A 20,764-nucleotide genomic window follows, 5' to 3' on the forward strand; every position below is an offset into this window, starting at 1 on the left:
TTGAAAATTGCCTACCTTGAGCTCCTTTAAATCGGTCGGTATCAAATCCCTCAAGGAAAACTTACAACCATAAAAGGTCGACGGTTTGCATAAGTAGATTAATGTATTAAATCTACCTCATTTATAATTGGACTTATGACCCGGAAACTACAATACGATGACCTAATAATAAATTGTTTTTATATTTTTACAGGAAATCATTAGATTACACATTAGGACTTTGCTACAGACGGAAAGGAAATACATAGGTAGCTCTGATTTATTTCATTTAATATTGTTATAATAATAAAAATCATTTGTTTGTGAAAGGTGAAATGATTCAGTTAAAGAAAAACTATCAAGTAATTATTAGGTACTGAAAACTTCGCGGTTGGCTATTTCTGGCATTAATGCAAATTATATCATGGTAATTTTTCATTTTTTTTGAAACGAAGCACGATTTTGTTTTTCGAACAATGCTTATGTTGGCAACTTACATGCCAAAATATTGTTTTATAACTATAAATTAATCGTATAACAAAGTTATATTTAATCATAGGTAACTATTAAAAATTAATTTCAATCTCCATAATTGTCTTGTTGTTTATTAGGTATTTAATATTATATTTTTTTAAATTAGTTACTTTATTTTTGATTTTTGTGATAATATTATAAAATTAAATGAATATAATATTAATATGTCTAAGATTATTCATTCTTTTTTTTATTATTATTTTCTATAATTAAGACATCTCGTAATATTTCAAAAAAAAAATATTAATATAGAGGTGAATGTAAATAGGTATTCCCATACGAAATATAGCAGATAAAAATTACTCCTAGACATACTTAAGTTTCTACACGAAAAAAATACATTTATAATAAATAATGTGTTAATTTTTGCACAAATAAAAATTATAATCATTACAAATTTCCTTCCCACTTTATTCAGAGTGTCTATTTATAGACTTAGAAACTGACAACTTTGTGAATTGTATCAAATAGGTACCTACATATAGCTAATATTCGGAACGCGATTTAATTGCATGAAAACGGACCTTAAGTGTAAAAAGATAAAAAAAAATAACTGCAGTGTTTTATAAAAATATATGATAGAAAAAAATTAATCAATATTGGGTATGTACGCGTATATACCAAGTATCAATACGATGAGAATTCAATATTTCGATAAACGTGTTGTCGATTAATCATAGGAAATGTTATTCATATATTACCTACGCGTACTTGATGACCGCCATCGAACAATCGTTTTCTTTCGTACTATACATATTATGAACATGGTATATACGTATATTCATTCATGTTCAGTTGGATTTATCAACCGTTAAACTACATTGGAACAATGTAAAAACACAATAACTGCAAACATGCGCTTACAAAATATGTATATACGCACGCCGATTACAATTTACAATGTATAATAATATATGTGTAGGTGCATAGAAGTGTATATAGTTAGAGCAGTATAACCAGTGCTTTATGTACCTGTATATTTATTATTATTAAACTCGTCGTTACGTTGTAATGATAATTTTATTATTTTAGTGACGCGATACACAGTAACAAGAGTGGTATATAGTGAGCTGACTCATTTTTCAAACATCCCTCGCTACGGGGAAACGAAGCGATAGGCGTACTACGCCACAGTAAAGCGTCTTTTCTCGAATAAGTCTAATGTTTAATGTACAAGTCGTATGATATAATTAAATTCCGTAGAACGCAATACAATATTCTTATAAAATAATAGATAATTTAATAAATTATACCGTTGCTGCTGGTATTGCACGATAGAGAATAACTCGCGGACGATTGAGGAGTGTTCTGGCAGCAGACGATAACAGGTCAGATTCAACTTTAACTTCCGTAAGTTTGTTTTTCGTCGTTAAACACTCGTATTTCCGATAATTCTGTTATATATATTAACGCGTTTTCGGATTCATTCTTCGGTTCTGTAATTTATAGGTAGGTACCGACCATGCTGCAGGAAGATTCGTCTGATTCGAACGGCGAGGGCGTGCTGATTGCTGAATACGCATCCAACACGACCAAGCGACAGGTGTACTTGGAATTTTCCGAGTTCAGTCCGGCGCAGATACAAAAAATCGAAGATATTTTCAACCAGTACGTATAGGTTACTTATATTGTAACGCTGCATATTATGTGATTTAAACGCACGCGCACATAGGTTGATAAATTATATTGTCATCGGGGTTATGTCATGTAATATAATATTTATGCGCTCGACAGTAAATTTTACTGTTGTAACTATCTAATAATTACTATTTCATACGATCTGTACAGTGTACCTACTCGATAGGTACTATATAGCTATAGACCAATTGATAGATTAAAACTATACAAATAGTAGATTTATGGTTAGCACTCTTGTCTAACGTAAAATTGAAAATTTTCTGAATACGATTTCAAAACAATGGAATATTTTCATTTAATTCAAAGCGTATTTTATTAATACTTTTTTCCATATTTTTACAAAAGACTATTCAATTATAGTGAGTAATATAGTGACCCAAAACCGAGCCTAATTAATTAATACGACTATTTTTCAGGCAGATATTGTCGTAGAACCGTCTACAAGCGTGTCCTGGAATTTTTTTAAATGCTATGATGTTTTTTTTCGCCTATCTGGAATCATTTAAGTTGGATATAAGTTAATGATAATAATTAATTTAAGTTAAATTAACCCTGAAAACGTTATACACTTTGGCAGTGGGCAGTGGCTATTTTTAACTACAAGATAAATAAATTGCAAACATTCATGATTTGACGAATTTTTGTCAATATTTGAACTTAATAAAAAAAATGCGCCTATGTATTATTATAATTTTTGAATCACTATAAGACTAACTTATAGAGGAACTTTATAATAAATTTTCAAGTATTCTGACTTGGCCAAAACAATTTTATCAACATTTATAAAAAAAAAAAAAACAGTAATATATCAAATGCATATATAAATAGATTTAAAGTAGGTAAGCAAAATATTTTGAAAATTAAATTATGTAAAGAAAATGCCAATCTAAATAACTGGTGAAATTTTTCAAATATTTATGGACTATTGACTTATAATTTTTGAGTAATAATAAATATTTGAAATAGTTATTGTTAGGTATGCGATTTTGTTAAAATTTAAAATTTAAACGCTCATAAAATTTTTCCTGTAATGATGCTCGGTTTTCTCTATACCTAGCTATTTGAAGGAAAACTAATGAAAAACTTTGTGTTGAATTTTTTAACCTTATGAATAAATATTAAAAATTTTCAATTGCAAAAGACTTTCAAATTTTCGCGATTTTGACATATTTCGTAGAAAATTGAACTTTAAATGCTTATAAAAAAAAATTGTGACAACAATTTTTGTTTTTTAACTACAATAAAAATAACGTATAAAAAATTTTGTCCTAACTCTTAAATTTATTTTGTATAAAATTATATAAAAAAAATAAGCAATATTTATGTATAGGTATGATGCAAACAAAGATGGATACTTGTGTCGGAATGAATTAAAACGAATGATGATCAAACGTCGAGTTCCATGGACTGAAAACTCATTAAGTCAACTGATTGATGATGTGGATAAAGACAAAGACGGAAAATTGACTTTTAGAGAAGTGTGTTTAAATTCATACATTATAATTTATAACTTATAAATGTGATGATTTTTTTTTAATTTAAGTACCTAATTAATATAAATAAAAATTATTTATGTAAGCAAATAAAAAAATTCATTTACTTAAAATTGTTAAGTTTGTTATGACAAACCGTAAAACTTTGGAGTACTGTCAACGTGCATTAGCCAAACAAGAAAAAGTAGACTTTAACAAAGTTGGTATAAAAGGTGTAAGAGACTTCTTCGAGGCAAAGGTACACTATAGTATACTATTAACGAATTTAAATCAAATGCGTAAGACTATTAAATATTTTTTTTCTATTTTTCAGGCTAAATATTCAAAATAAGCAGTGCTGCTGTTTCAGCAAAATGTATCGAAAAAAATGTTCAATCTACCAGTGTCTAGTGAATATATTTAAAAACCACAAATTTGATTATTATTTACACAGAATTGTTGAAATAATATTGACTGTAATTTATCAAATAATGTTGTTCTTATATATCAAACAACATAAAAAGTTAATATTATTGTACCTATGAGTTCATTACTAATTTATTCATAAAAATCATCTTTATTACAATGATTTAAAAATTTAAAATGTATAATCGATTTTTGGTTAAACTTATGAATAATAATAGTTTAGTGTAATATACTATAAAACACTTTTTAGAATGAATGACACTTCACAAAAAAAAATTTATATAAGATTTCTACAAATTATTATGTACATCCAAAAACATTAGTTGTATACACTAACATAAATAGACGATGTAAAATAAAATCTGTTTAAATTACCTTTCACTTTATCGTTTCTCTTCCATTATTGTTTTATGTCAAGGTGTGTTTTATATATAATATGTAATATTTTGAATTTTACAAAATCATCTTCCTAAAAAATTGGTTAAACACATTAATAAACATGATTTAAAAATTATAATGACCCAACAATGATAACATAGTTAGTTATGCATTGATATATTATCTTTAGGTTGTGTAATAATAATATATTAATATAATAATACGTATTACATTATATCAACTAAAAATATATTTTGTATAATATGTGTTACTACTAAATAAGTAACTTAATTGATTAAAAATAATCAAATAATAGTACTTTTATTAGAAGAAAAAAAATGTAAAAATAAAACATCAAGTGTTTAATAAATTATAGAATTACATTGGTATTTACGATTTTGGATGCAGTAAACAACAACAAAAATAAAATATTATTACAATTAATAAAATCTAAAATGGTCTCCTTCATTTTCAAAGAATGATTTTAAATAGTAATTAAACCATAATCTCATTATTATTAAAATATATAATTAAATAGTAGTCTCATCACGTTTAAAAATATCACAAAGTTAAGATTAATAACAAATAGGTAGTATCATTTTTTTTTTTTACAACTGATTCTTTATCTAAAGATTAAATCATCAATTTCATTTAGTAATCTCGACACTGCCAACCCATCATACTGTACTGTTAATTCTGGATTAGTTTTTATGCTGTTCATTTGTATCCGTTGGACATTATTGAAGTTTGGTCTGTAATAATCACTTAACTTGGGTTCTGGATTTTTTGTTGAATGTGGTTCTCTAGGCTTGGGTTTTCTTATAGTGTTTAAATTGCTATTTAATCCGACATTCACCATATTATTATAGTCGTACACATGTTCGGTCAATGGAAAATTCACTTCTCTGACTCCTCTCTAAATATTAAAAAAAAATATAGTTACAAATAGAGTTGTGTACATACATGAACACACATTGTACATACTTTGACCGTATTTGGTTTGGGTTCCAAACGAGAAAGTGTAATGTTCTTCAACTTTGATTCTGTTTGAACGATTGATGAATACAAAGTAGGTTTAGGCACAAACTTACAATTTTTAAGACGAGCTGCATTGTCATTATTATCATCTTGTAATTTCGATGGGTTATTATTTTTCTTGGGATTAAACATTCTCAAAACTTATATAGAGACAAACAATTAAGTTCAAACGTTTCGTAACTAGATACACTCTGAGTTTTGAATTTGTTAATATTAAGTATTGAATATTATTATAGCAAGTAACAAAATACAAATTTACAACATTATAACTATTGTCTGCTGTTTGATTCAAAATTCAAAATTAAAACATTTTAAATTTCAAATTTCAATACGTATAACGCATTTTTAGTGTATTTGTTTTGTTTTGTTAACAGATGATAACAATAATACAATATATCGTAGCAAGCAGTGTAGCCAAGATTCAAAATCAATATTTAACAACTAAAACAATATTATGGTTTTCAAAGCTAAAATTTTACAATATTATTGTTATAAATCATAATGTCAATTTAGCTGCCTATTCTATGCTCATAAAGGATAATTACGAATTAAGAGTGAAACTTTTTATAAACAATAACGGACGTAATATTTTGTCTAACCAGTCGGCAGTCATTCGATATTGTGAGATTATTAATTTTTATTTATTTTCTTATCTCGAGAAATATAGAGTAAATACATACTATATACGACGTACTAAAGCCCTAACCTATCCATAACATAACTCAGAATTTAAATTTATGATTCGCCAAACCACTACCTCCACTAAGAGTGGACATAACATTAATTATTTCATGCCTAAATACGATGACAAAAAAAAAACTATTTACTAAAATTCTAGAAAATACCATGTCACCGAATTATGTAAATATGTAATTAATATCGATACAGGCAGAACACACTTTCGTGCACTATACTCCTAATAAAACTAATGAAATAAAAAATGATTAAACAAAAAATCACTTGGACACGATTTCATTACAAATGTAATAATAAAAAATATTTTTAAAAATTCAATCACACATATCTCCATTTTATTGAACTCCAAACTTAAAAGTCATCGGCTACTTTTTAACGAATTGAAAAAAGACTTTAATAATAATGACAAAAAAAAAACCCCAACAGTTACCGACTCATATTCGTATACGGATCGTTCATCAGTATTAAAATTATTTGAAAAATAATATTTTTCTAGATCTAGTTTGATGAACAACCTAAATCCATTCAAAGTTATTCCGTACTTCCAATTTAGTTTTAAACCAAAACATTCAATCGAACATAAACTCCTTCGTCTAACTGAATACATAGGTAGACATTATTTTCGAAAATAAAACTAGGTGTAACGGCCCAGAGGCGGTAATTGGAAGGTGCTTGAAAGGACTTAGCTTATATATAACTAAATTGAACAAGTAACACTTGTATCAAAATTGTATTATTTGTGCAACAACTTTTACTACTTTTATTATTATCAATATATAAATTATAATTAATATCTTTACATCTGTATATTATAACCCCCCCCCTCAATTATTGAACGTGTTTGTAAATAATTACTGTTATCTATTATTTGATAACGTCCAAAAAATTATTCTTAGATTTTAGATCCTTAATTTCAAAGTTAAATAAAAAATAAAGATTAATTAATTATTTAATCATTTAAAGTTTTAACATATTTCAAACTTCTTTTTAAAATAATTATTATTTCGTATATGCACCTATTAAACATTGATTAATTGGTATTGTAAATAATTATATCTGTTATAAATCGTAAGTCTATTATCAGCCAATAACTACTTTATGTAATCACTGGCCATCAACACAAGAAATAAATTGGCAGTGATACTATTTTTATTAATATTAAAAATAAAAAACACTATACCTAATATACAAACTCATTATTTTTCAATTTAACACTTGTAGGTGGTATAACACATATGTTTCATGACGTAAGATATGTATTTTGTAGTAATAATTTCAAAATATAAAAGTAAGTAGTAAGTAGTAACTAACTACCTATAATATTATATTAGTTCCTACTTCCAATGTTGTTATACATAAATGCATTATGTAGTATAGTATTTATTTTGTATAAGTGTTGTGTAATAATCTGTAAGGTCATGAAATAGGTAGGTTCTATTGACTAGAAGACTTATTCTGAAACTGTCGTCTGTTTGTCAGGGTTTTTTTCATTATTATTTTATTTTCCGTATGTATATACCATAAAATAGAACATATTTTTTTTGTAAGGTGAATTTATTAACCAAAAATCAGATTAATCTAGTTTTTTATACATCAAATTACTATATATATTAATGTAAATGCACTTTTATAATATATCTATAACTATATAGGTACCTATTATTTGATACTAATTAACTTTGAAAATGATTGTAAATAGGTACATATTGATTTAATGGCGCGTGTTAATAGGCGAGGCACTGAGGCTCATAACCTTGGCGCTATTAAATAATTTTGTTATTACAAATTATTAATATTGATATCCTTTTACGTAAAACCAAGTTTTGCTCTGCTCGAGTTCTCAAGAATTAAAATTTATAATAATAGAAGTTTTATAATAGCTTATGTGATTTAGTCGATTTAGCAGTCAACGAGTTGCATTTTCAGATTATAAATAAATGTATTTGTTATTATTATACATTGTTATACTAAATATAGGTACTAGTAATAATTGAAGTATGTATGCCATCCAATAACGCTTTGAAATAGCTTTAGTTCATTTATGCTATTATCAGTTATTTACCTAATGCTTTAATTTGAACAAATTAAGGCGGGCTTGCTGCAAAAACCAGACTAGTCCACTTATTTAAAAAAAATTTTTTAAACATTTTCAGGGTGATCAAAAAATACTTTTATGGTATTATTATATTATATATATTTACTTATTTATTATTTTATATTTTATAAAAAGTACCTATTGGACATGTATGGACATCGTTGATTCGTCTATGTTTTACATAATATGTGTGTTTTATAAAAATGTAATGAACTTGACCCGCATGTGTTAGATAGGTACTTATTTGATTCCTCCCCTCCCCCATAATATATTCGTTTTATTTGTATGAAATAATTAATCGTATATTTTTAAATAAAACAAAATTATAATTGACATTAATCAAGTTGTAAAATGTATGCACTGTGCATAAAATGTACTTTTATTTACTTATTAATTATTATATTGAAATGTGCGCCAATAATATTTGTTAAAGACTTAATAAGATAAGTCTGGTCTTATCCGAGTCTAATTAGAAACCAAATAAGACACAAGTCCATATTTTACTTTAAAAAAACAATACTTGCATAATAAAGCGGACTAGTCTTAATCGACTAATCTTATAGTTTCGCCAATTTGTAAGGATTTTTTTCTTTATTCAATTTCGTTAAAAAATGTACCAAATTGTTCGGTTTTTACAATGAGCCTTTTAATTCTGCTTTACAAAACGAAATATGACGATTATCAGTTTTATATATTTTTATAATATAAATGGGGTTTCGATATAAGCACCGTGTCAAAAATTGTTATGACATGCTCGTATAATACAAGCTTAATCATTGGTATATATTATATATGTCATATAGATCAATAAATAGAGATGCGTTCTAGAACTAATCCGTTACAATCGGGATTGGGTTGTGGTGTTCTGCTGGTGATACGGTGATATGGAATAATATTATAATGTATTAAGGCAGGTCACGTTACGCCAGAGAGAGAGAGAGAGAGAGAGAGAGAGAGAGAGAGGGAGAGAGAGCGCGTGAGAGAATGCGAGAGAAAGAGTGAGAGACGACTACAGCAATTAGTAGTGCAGACTGCAGATGCACGATGCCATGATGGGTACCGTTCAGAGACGCTCAGGCACATGATAATATTATAATATCGTACAGCTGTAAGTGACGTTTTTGTTTTAATCGTTTCGACGATAGCTTTTCGATATCAAATAATATGTATTATGCAAACATATTTTAGTATTATCTCGTGTTTTGTACGGAACACGAGACGATATATTATACAATATATAATATAATAATATGCAGTGTACTATATAATATAATAAACGATAATATGGATGACAATAATCGTCGCGTTAATATGCCTCTATACCTATATCCGTATAATGTGGCGTTTAATAAAACAATAATAATAATTGATATGAACGGTGTAACATAATATTATTTAATATAATGCGCAAGTAGCAGGTAAGTACAACATTTTCGTACATTTCACAGGTCGGCTGATGGGCGACCTTGTTTCGGCTAAACAACCACCGTCACAATATAATTATATTATAATACATTGTACACTTTCACTGTCGCCGCCGCCGCCGCCGCTGAAGACTTAAACCGGGCGGCGGCACGCACAGTCGACTTTCTCCCGGCTCGCGCGCTCACAGACTGCAACACCGCAGACCCGACTACGCGTTACCTCCGGGTCCACCACGCACACAGTTCGTCAACACGGTTCGTTCGCGACGCACGCCCGTCGACGTACGACGGTGATTTTAAAACGTAACGTGTTTGTAAATGTATAAAATATATATTCGATTTGATTTTTTCAATACCCGATTTCAACGTTTTTACCACCCGTGATAAATACTAGATAATAAATAATAATTATACGCCATATACGCGGGAACGATTATTTAGTGGGTATTGTAGGACTTGACGTGATGCCGTCGTTAGCGATCGCAAGACTACCCTCGGATTATATAGTGCGCGGCATAATATAGGTTTATATATTATACAAAATCGTATAGTAGTTCCGTATAAGTATCGGAAAACATAACGACGACGAAGACAACGATGAACGACGTCGCCAAATACTCGAAGGCTCCGGTGCCGGTGCTGTTTCTGCTGACGCTGTGCTCGATCACGGCGTTACTGTCGACGACAAAGTCAGCTGCACGTAAGTCATATTTTTTTTACCTACGGGACGAGTTCCGTTTTAAAGATTTTCGTCAACGGTACATATTAAGATTTTCTCCACCCGCTCCGTTTCCGCCAACGTGCACCGCAGGTCTCATTTGCATACCCTCTCTAAACATCCGAATTTTAATTTTTTATTTATTAATATACTAAAGATGCGAAAATCGCACTATTAAAAATTTAAGATATTGTAAATGTGTAAATATTTAGATATTATTTCCAACTGACATATTAAAATACATTTTTGAATTTAGTATGTGCTTATATTATGTTTATAGGCATTATATATAACAAAAAATAAGATTTAGTTATTCGATACAAAATTATATCCAAAGAATTTATAAAAATCATATTTCCATCTGGGTGTATTACTGTAATACGAGGAATCGCCAGAGCCGATTTCTAGATTTTCCCAGGGAAAGATGTTTGCCATCATTCTTATCAATACATTTTTAGATATTAGCAATAATTTATTGATTTCCTTGGTTGCTGGAAGCTTACAGTGTTTTAAACATACGTTCAAATATGAACTTTTTTCGTCGTAGTTTCTATAGGTAATGTTATTTAATGAGTTCATGGAATAATTCATTAGTAAATTCCGAGAAAGAGTATAGTTGTTACAAGTTACAATGGCTTTCTAGTGCACAATTCTTAAATTATATTTTACTCGGCGTATAAATGTATAGTACTCGTATCAGTAAATTATCAACATTTAAATAAAAAATGTATAATTATCATCATTACCCATTTTTAGTTTATGGGTTTTACTACTATCATTACATAACTGTTCATCTAAAAATCCACGAGCGAAAGCCATGCGTCTGCAGTTTTACTCTTAAAACGTTTCGAACGGAACTACGTAATTTACTAGGATATTTATTTATAAAATGTACTTACTTTATACTTATTTACATATAAATAAGTATACATATTATCTGGTAATTCGTAGTCAGCTTATTATAACTGTGTACAGAATAATAAGTACCTAACGTACTAATTGTTCGTATTATTAAATTTGAGAGTATTATATTTAATATATTATACTGATTAGTGATTACTATAATGCATTTAAGTCAAAATTATATTTAAAAAAATATATATTTTTAATGAATCGAAATGTATTGAAACTAACATATTATATTATAATTATTATACAAAAATATACGTATACCCAATAGATTATAGTATAATGTTTTATTCAATTTTTATCGTTGTCTAATTATGTGGAAACTCGTAAATAAATTGTCAGTATATATTGACATTGTATTTCCAGTGACACTGATATCGTTTACTGTTGGGTGTTATATTATTATAATGTAATCCGCCGCCCGGATGCTGAGCATAATATCGCTCGCAAAAAATTATAATCATGTACGCATTATGTCAAATGATTATATGGTACTATTAAAAAAATTTGTTATTCAAATTAAATTAATTAATCTGATTATACATTCATCAGTGATCAAAGTGGCGTAAAACGAAAGGTAGGTATATAGGAAATATGTCGGGAGTTATAATTTTCTAATTGGAATAAATCGATGTGCATTAAGTGGATATAATTTCTAATTAATTGTTTACGAAAAATGACGTAGGTGTGATTAAAAAAAAAATATTGTACTTAAGTATATAAATACGTATATTACATATAGGGAAGGACGTAGGTAGTATTAAAGTTATGAAATTTCTTTTGCAGATTTTTCTGCAATATTAAATTTGTAGGCTGGTCGCCTGTTCAGATTATTGGAATAGATGTGCTATAGGACACTATTTCTCTATACTATATAGTATTTTATATACAATTTCAGTTTATGCACTTAAAAATTAAAAATTGACAAAATATTAATATTATATTATTGACAACCTTATCTGTAATCCTTGAACTTTGGTCGAAGGTTTACTCAAAATATAGGTTGGTTATGATTGAAATTTTGGAATGTTTTTTTTATTTTTACTGAACATAATATTTTTAATTTTCGTTATTAGGAGGTATATAGTCGTATAGCCGTATAGGTACTCAATAATAGTGATTCATATTTTTTGTCCTACTTTAAGTGCCACAAATTCGACTAATTTCAAGGTGAACACTAATTACTATTAATCCATCAATGTTATACTTTATGCTGACTAAATTAAGCTAGTATATAGTTATATAGCTTGTATAATATAACATAACGTCATAATATATTATTTATTAATAAAATATAATGCATGACGAAATCAATTATACTACTGTAGTTAGTTTATACGCTTGGTATAATATTTCATTATTCTATATTCATAATTGAACTTTTTAAAATTATTCTTATAATAATGTAGCGGCAATACATTTTATTTTCAAATGAAATAATAACATATGTATACATATTTTCTATTAAATATAAATATATGTACGTACTTATAAAACTTTTAAAATTTAATGAACTTTATCTTCCTATAACACACACACACACCTGTATATTATTTTTTAATTAACCATTAAACGAATTGTCGTTTTAAAAATATTAACATTAAATATCTACCTATATGAATTTTAAAATTCCTATTATTGTTTCTATACGTTTAACTAGAAATTTGTATTATTGGTAAAATTATAACTCGTAGGTATATTGAATATTCTATATTTATAGAACTATATAAATATTAAGTTATAATTTAAAATTGAATTAGTTAAGTTTTTAAATAAACTGAGAAAGTCGTTATGCTGTATAAATTTGAGTAGGTAACAGATAGTTAATAATATTTGGTTATTTATTATACCAGTTGTGTTAAATATTAATTTTTATATTATTTTACAATATATTATTGTCATTAACTTATAATTCAATTTATTGTGTATTGAAGTAGGTATAAGTTGTTGAAAATTAAACATAATATATTAAGAATTTTCGAAATTTTAACAGATGTTGTCAACATTTTAACTTCAATCACTTATCAAAAATTGTATTTATATACCTATTTTTGATATTTTTAAATTACTACAAGAACAAATTTTAAGAAACAAGTGATTACATTTTCAAGCTATTTGAACAAGAACATTTTCTGTTAAAATTTATATATATGACTATATTATATTTATTAGAAATTTTCATATACTTATAAATTCCATAACATTAGTCCAAGCCCCTAAACATTTAAAAAATGCGATTGTGAAATGTTTCGAGTTTCTATGATTAATATTTATTAAAAATAAAATAAAATAACAAACATTTTTTAGTTTAAAATTGTTATTTTACGTTTGAATATACAATGTTGACCTAATTTAAACTAACTTCAACCGCCATTAAACAATGTATGTAACTGAACTATTTTTTTTTTAAATTTCAGTTTGGAAAAAATATTATAAATATTGCATAACATTTTCCATTCTATGATATTATAATAAAAAAAAAAATTAAATTCGTAATAACTAAATAATTTGTATTTTTTTGCGGTTTTAATGCATTTTGTTGATATTTGTATAAATATTTGATATTTTTTAATAATTTAAAATATTATTTTAAGTGAGAATACTTGAATTGAATACAGATAAATATAAACAGTAACATGTTTTTAATCCTCCAGGCTTTAAAATTGTATAAAAAATTCATTAATGATGTTGCAACTAGTAGAATTTAAAAACAATTTTGCGTGACTTCACATTAAATTTGTATTAGGGAGAGTCTTACATTTTGACAAAATTGGATATTCAAAAGAAATATAACGATTTTTCCTTAATTAATTATATATAGTTGTTTGATTGAAATTCAAAAAAATATTAATTATAAGGACTTAAAACATTTTGCATTAACGTATATTTGTAATTTTAATACAATATAATATAACATAGTATAAGAATATAGATACATTGATAAGCAATGTTTTTGGAAAAAAAAAATTAACTCATAATATTTCTAACAGGAAAAATAAATTACAATAGTGATATTATTAAATATTATAAAACATCTTTAGATATAGAACCTGATATAACTTCTTCGATCAGAATCGTTTTCGTATGCAATGATTTATTATTGGATTCAATATTTTTAAACACATCCAATTCAGTGACCTACTCAATGATGATGTAAGATATTTGAAACCTATTATACAGTAGAGTGCTTTCCCCTGTTTTTTTTTAAGTATATTTATCATATTTTATTACATTTTTTGTTATAATTTTATTTTTAATTTAATTAAATTATTTAAATTTTCATCCATAATAATAATACTTGAATTTTAGTATTGATTTAGTTTTACAATTGTATTGGTTTATTTCATATTTAAACTATATAGGCTTCTAAAGCCTCAAAAGAATACACCATAATAATTATTGTTAACATACTTATAACGAGCGTTAAAGTCACATACGCTTTGTTATAGATTGTTGGGTATATTCAGAAAAAAATAGGCGTATTAAGGTGCTAGTATTTCTTTATTATTAATCAATAATTGTATGTACATTTCAATTATTTATATAATTAATAAAGTTGATGTGTTTTTTATTATATTATATATATTACAAAAATTAAATACGTTTTAAGTTGAGAATTAGCTAGATATATAAATTGTATTTTTATGAAGAATTTATCAAATAAAGCAATTATCCTTTAAACTATATATTTATGTTCCTATAATTAATTTGATTCTTGTGTTAGATAATTGATTTGTTCATACAATGTATAAGTCCATTAATAACATGCCATGTTCACAGGGGTCAAAAATGTTATCTAATTAAATAGGTAGATTAAGCTGTTAATATTTTATAAAATGTCAATGTTAATTAATATTATAAATTTGTAAATTGTTATGTTAATGTTATAATATTTATTACACTTAATCTAGGTGTACGTTGCTTTACAAATGATTTGCAATAAGTATTAAGAATTTTTATAGTTTGGTAAATTTGCAATGTTTTGATTGGGTATTACCTATAATAATTATTTTGAAAACATTTAGCCACTTAGGTTTATCAATATTAATAGTAATAATAAAAAACAAGTTATTGCGAAATGAATGAATGATACTCGAGCAAGGCCCTTCATTTAAATGAAATATTTCTTACGTAGTTATGTTGGTCTTAAATCACTGAGTATCTAATTTTTGATATGCTGTCTTGATCGTGTTATGATGCAACGGGTTCAGTTGTTTAATAGGTAGGTATTACAAGCGTTTAAACACTTCAAAACTGCAACTTTAATAATTTAATTAAACGCGCATAATAATAATAACAGTAATAATATAATTTTAATATTGACCCAGTATTTTTGAATGTTTGTTAGGTTAGGTATTATCGTAATCGATCTAAATAATAAGTATGATATAATTTAAATTGAACTGTTAACGTATGCATATATTTTTTATAAATATTTTATAAAAATAATAATAAATTAAAGTACCTAATGTTAATTATAAGCTACGTATGTAATAACTTGGCGGCTTTTTTGATAAATTTATCATTTGTAAATGATATCGTGTAAACAGTATATACAAATCTCTCATAAAATTATAAAATATAATAACAAAAAGTTTTGGAAATACCGTGAAAATAAACACTGTAAGAAGCTACTATTTTTTTTATTTACTTCAATAACTAATCAACTAAAAATTACATTCTATATAATATTATAATTAAATATACATATACCATTGTGTATCATATTATATTCATATTTAGATATAATATTATGAAGATTCAGTGAAAATATTAGCAATACGTATTTTTTTAAAAGTGTTTATTGATTTAAGTCGTTCATAATTTAAGCACTAATGGTGGCATAAATGTATAAATTATTTATTCTTAAAATTTGGTTAGTTTGTTAAAATTCGATACTATTAAGTTCATCATAGAAAAAATTTACTTTAGAGTAAATCATGGCACTATATTAGAAAGCTACATAATATTTTAAGAACAAATTGTATTTTTGTTTAGTTTTAAATCATATCATCGTTTGATAATTTACGTTACTGTTTAGTGTTCTAAATAGTTTTATTATGTATGACATACTCCTAACTTCTGCAAATTATTTATTTGAATATATATGCATAGACTTGATACTTGTTTTATGACAGCAAATTTCAACAACAAAACAGGAGAAATCGTATGTACAGGTTTTGACTTTCGAGTAATCCTTATCATTGAGAAGTTCACTGTAATAGATTGGTTAAATTTAAATTTAATAATAAAACATTATATTATTCGAAAATCGGTTCTAAACGAAAACGTATCTGGCGTCTGCCTCTATTTCTAAGAATATTTTATAATAATGCGATAAGTAATTTTAATTTATTTTAGTAACATGGTACTTATGTCAAACTATTTTTTTGCATATTAATTGTCGCGATTTTAATGAATTTAATCATCATTTGAACTTGAAACACTTAAAAATAAATGCAATTGTTATTATAATATACGAGAATTTTTGATACTTTTAACTAGAGTAGAATAATTTACGAGGAACCATGTATTATATTTTAAAAATAATTTTCTTTTTAAAAAAAGGTTTATCAACAAAATTTAAGGAAAAATCAAAATTTCTAAAATTTTTAATTCCTATGCTTTCTATTATGGCTTAAAAATATCCAATATATTTTTAAAATCATATCATGACTGGAAAAACAAAAATTAAAAATTGGATTCGATGTTGACTTATAAGTTAATAATTGGTGTTAGTAGTAGTATATGAAATTATAATGCAATAAATAGTAATTATCACATAGGCGCTACTTAATATAATATTATTACCTATAGCCACTTTGTGATTTGTTTTTTACAACAATTTTTCAATCTACTACTTATTACTACTATATCTATAAAATATAAATTATTAATTTTTAAAACTAGCACAGCTATAAACTTTCTTGGTCTCATTTTTTGTATTGTTCTGTTAAGAGTTAATAAATCAATTCATGTAAAAGCTAAAAGCTTTATTGAAGCTACCCCCTGCAGTCGTCATAAAAACGCAAATATAATATGCTTTTACTTATAGTTTTATACCTGTCTATTTTATGGACATATATTGATATATTTATAAGAGTACAATAAAATAACTCCCGCGGTTAAGTTACTCACTGTCAGACTATATGGCTATCCAATAGAGTTTACGTGTTCTAATAAGTCGTTTGCATATTAGAGAGAGTAATGTACACCGCGCGTATAAGCGATAATTAAAATAATTACATACATTTACGCGTAATAAATCGTTATTAATCGGTGCACACAAAATACAAATGTTATAAGACTATAATATTATAATATATTATAGTAACACTAGAGTAGGACATGTAAATAAACACATAATATATGATTTGTTTGTGTGTGTTTTTATTGTATAGCGTAATAAGTGTTTAGAAAGTAATAATTCTTACATCTTGGTTTGCCTAAGAAAATAATAATGAAAAAAAAAATTTAAAACCCAAGTGCAGTGGCGTTGTTGGTCGCATGCAAACACGACTAAATACAATATTACACTCTTATGTATATAACATAATATTATTATACCTATAGCTCTATTATACATATAGCAAGTATACTCTATACACTGTTATGTATATAGCGCAGAGTGTCAGAGATATCAAAATGAAATCATTTGCCAGTTTTGCGCAATACATTTATTTTTGTAATCCATTATTACATTATATATATATATATATATAATACAGGTCTCTGTATAATACATAACTCAATAAAAATATATGGGCGACACCTTTTGACCCGCGATCCGTCAAGCTGCCGGGAGGTCGTCGACGATTCGTGCAGGCCGTACACCGTTAGCGCGTAATATTATTACATTACATATTATTATTATACGGCTCGGTCGGGTCTTCCTGGGGCCCATTTAATTTATTACAAAAATGAATATATTAACGCACATTTTATAATATTATCATTTTTGTCGAAACAACTAAGCATTATCCTCCGTATTCCTCCGTTGACGTTCATTATACGAATTATGTGGGACATAGACCGCCGCCACCAATAATGCTGTAGTCTCACTATTTGTTATTAGTATTTAACTTGTAAGTAATTTCGTATACTAAATTAACTTAACTTATCTACAGATACGTTCTACCTATCGTAGAATGGTGTGAAATATCAATAAGTTCGTTGTACAAATAAAGTGAAATTATAATCTATAATTATTTTGAAAATTCAATCGTGTATACTGTATAGACTTAATAGTTAATATATTTATTGGCAGTTATCAAAAAATCTTAAAAATTCTAAAAGTATATAAATGCTTGTCAATAAAAACAATAATTAAAGTATACCACATTACTTAACTTCGGGAGGGTATAGAGATATAGTGGTGCGTGACGTGACACGTGTGATGCACATATTAGTATAATAAAACTTTAACTTCATCTTTTTTCTCTAAATAGTAAATAGACAAAAACAATATATAAAGTTATTTGAATTTATATACACTTAATAACGACTAAAATATTGAAAATTAAATTTCCATCTAACTTATCTTGAACTTAGAATAATTTTCATCGATATAAGCATAACAAAATGTTATATATTTATAATTTTCTTTATGCTTAATGAGTATAATATTTTATAATAACAAAAGGCAGAGATGCGATTATACGTAAAAGTAAGTGCATAGGTTTCACTATAATATACTGTACCACTAATCAGTAATTAAAACTATAACAATATGATAGTAGGTACCCACATGTTATTTTTTAGTGAACTTCGTTAATATATATTTATGTACCTAAGTGACAAGTGTATATTTATGTTATATGTACATTGTGTAATAATATACAAAATGATCTACTATGCTCATCCATTTTTCTTCAATAATGCAGTTATTAAAAATTTAATTTTTGAATTTTTTAAATACCTGTATACTTTAAGACCACATTTAAAATTCTTGCGTTTTTTTACTACTTAAGGAGTGTCTGGAGTCAATACACACTCTGTTTCTTAAATGAGAACCTCCTTTATTATTTTCTATCGTAAATCATTTTTGCAGATTTTTTTTTTTTAAACGTCGATGTACATAATCAAAGTTTAAATGAGTAGTTTCTCACTTATTAAAATGTCTATACTCGTATTATGGATATTATCCATAATAGTGCTTAAAGTGTTTTTAATTTTTACAAAAAATATTAAATGGCTGTAATATTGAATTTAATATTTATTTGACAATTTTTAATATTAATAGATTAAAATTAATTATTAATATTTTCAAATCACCATAGTTCCCATAACTTTCAAATTCACATGATCACGAACTTTTATTCTTAGTACACAAAATGAACTCAAAAACTATTTGTTTGAAATTAAATTTTAGTCCTTATATCTTAACTTTTAGATTTAAGATTAAGATTAAGATTTTTTTTTTAAAAATCGAAATGTAAAAATTGTGACAACCATACCCGGTCTCCCCTATAACTAATAACTATATATGTTGATCGTTGAACTGCGATTTTCGTCCGAGGTCGTCAATGAAAAAATCACGTCATGTGGTGCAAATGTGCAATGATGTTATTTATATATATATGGTTATATTGTCGAAGTAATACATACTAAATTAAGTCATAAATTTAAATATATAAGTGCACATTTACCTATTATTGTTATGTATACTTATCCAAATATCAGCAACACGTTTTTGGCCTGACTAAATTTACTATTATAGTACGATGCATCATCGCTTTATAGAATTGGGCGACACGTGCACAGGTCTTAAGTTTTTGTAAAATTGTATATTTTGATTTATTATCAACATAATATTATTAATTGCAGAGTAGTTGGGTGTAAAAAAAATATTATTTTTATTTCCTGTATAAAATTACAAAAAATAGGATAGGTAATTTTGATCGTTGTGACGGGATAGTCGAATGATGGTTGTCTATACGTACAAAATAATATGTATAATAGATTAATGTAACTCTGTATATAAATTTACCATAACGTATTCTTTTTTTTTTTTTTCGCTCACATACGCGTCACAATTGTAGCCTATTGGTCATTAGTAAATACTTTTCGCGTAGATATATACACACGCGTGGCGGTCCATTAAAGCCTTAACCTTTTGGACCGAATCACATGCCTTGCAGGCTAACTGTTGAAACAATTATATTACTGTATATAGTAGATATATATAAAAAATGTATAGAATATATTATTATTGTATATTTATATATGCGTATTGTATTAACACAGCGCGCTGCGGCGGTCTTACTGTACCTACATATTACAACGGGGCATTACGGTTTTTTTTCAGTCAGCTCTCGTATAATGGGCCAGAGATTTGTTTTTTAACGATCTCCACAATCAATTCAGATCACCGTAATTATTGAGCTCTGATATACTCGAGACCCCATTGTTCGCAACAACCGGTATTGTAGGTACATATTATAAAATGCTATATGGA

General features: G+C 26.5%; 3 protein-coding genes across 4 annotated transcripts in view; 2 read left to right on the forward strand and 1 right to left on the reverse strand.

The window, feature by feature from the left end:
• Positions 1 to 1,591: 1,591 nt before the first annotated feature.
• LOC114128685 (EF-hand domain-containing protein D2-like) lies at positions 1,592 to 4,115 on the forward strand. Of its 2 annotated transcripts, none has more exons than XM_050201594.1 (5): positions 1,592 to 1,841; positions 1,963 to 2,121; positions 3,482 to 3,629; positions 3,766 to 3,882; positions 3,958 to 4,115. In XM_050201594.1, the coding sequence occupies exons 2-5, from the start codon at positions 1,976 to 1,978 to the stop codon at positions 3,973 to 3,975; spliced, it is 429 nt and encodes a 142-aa protein (XP_050057551.1). In that variant the 5' UTR covers positions 1,592 to 1,841; positions 1,963 to 1,975; the 3' UTR covers positions 3,976 to 4,115. The 2 variants fall into 2 exon arrangements, with proteins under 2 accessions (XP_050057551.1, XP_050057550.1); XM_050201593.1 differs by having other exon boundaries at positions 1,593 to 1,863.
• A 653-nt stretch (positions 4,116 to 4,768) lies between these two features.
• Positions 4,769 to 5,808, reverse strand: LOC114128670 (uncharacterized). The gene is made up of 2 exons (XM_027993241.2): positions 5,412 to 5,808; positions 4,769 to 5,343 (listed from the first exon to the last, which is right to left on the reverse strand). The coding sequence occupies exons 1-2, from the start codon at positions 5,595 to 5,597 to the stop codon at positions 5,050 to 5,052; spliced, it is 480 nt and encodes a 159-aa protein (XP_027849042.2). The 5' UTR covers positions 5,598 to 5,808; the 3' UTR covers positions 4,769 to 5,049.
• Positions 5,809 to 9,876: 4,068 nt separating this feature from the next.
• The window catches only part of LOC114128657 (dual oxidase), a 47,920-nt gene continuing 37,032 nt past the window's right edge, over positions 9,877 to 20,764 (forward strand). The window contains 1 exon segment of the mRNA XM_027993226.2: positions 9,877 to 10,380. Within this exon segment, the coding sequence (XP_027849027.2) occupies positions 10,278 to 10,380 (103 nt within the window). The 5' untranslated portion in view covers positions 9,877 to 10,277.

Source organism: Aphis gossypii, chromosome 2 (genome assembly GCF_020184175.1).
Source record: "Aphis gossypii isolate Hap1 chromosome 2, ASM2018417v2, whole genome shotgun sequence".
Lineage (NCBI taxonomy): Eukaryota > Metazoa > Arthropoda > Insecta > Hemiptera > Aphididae > Aphis > Aphis gossypii.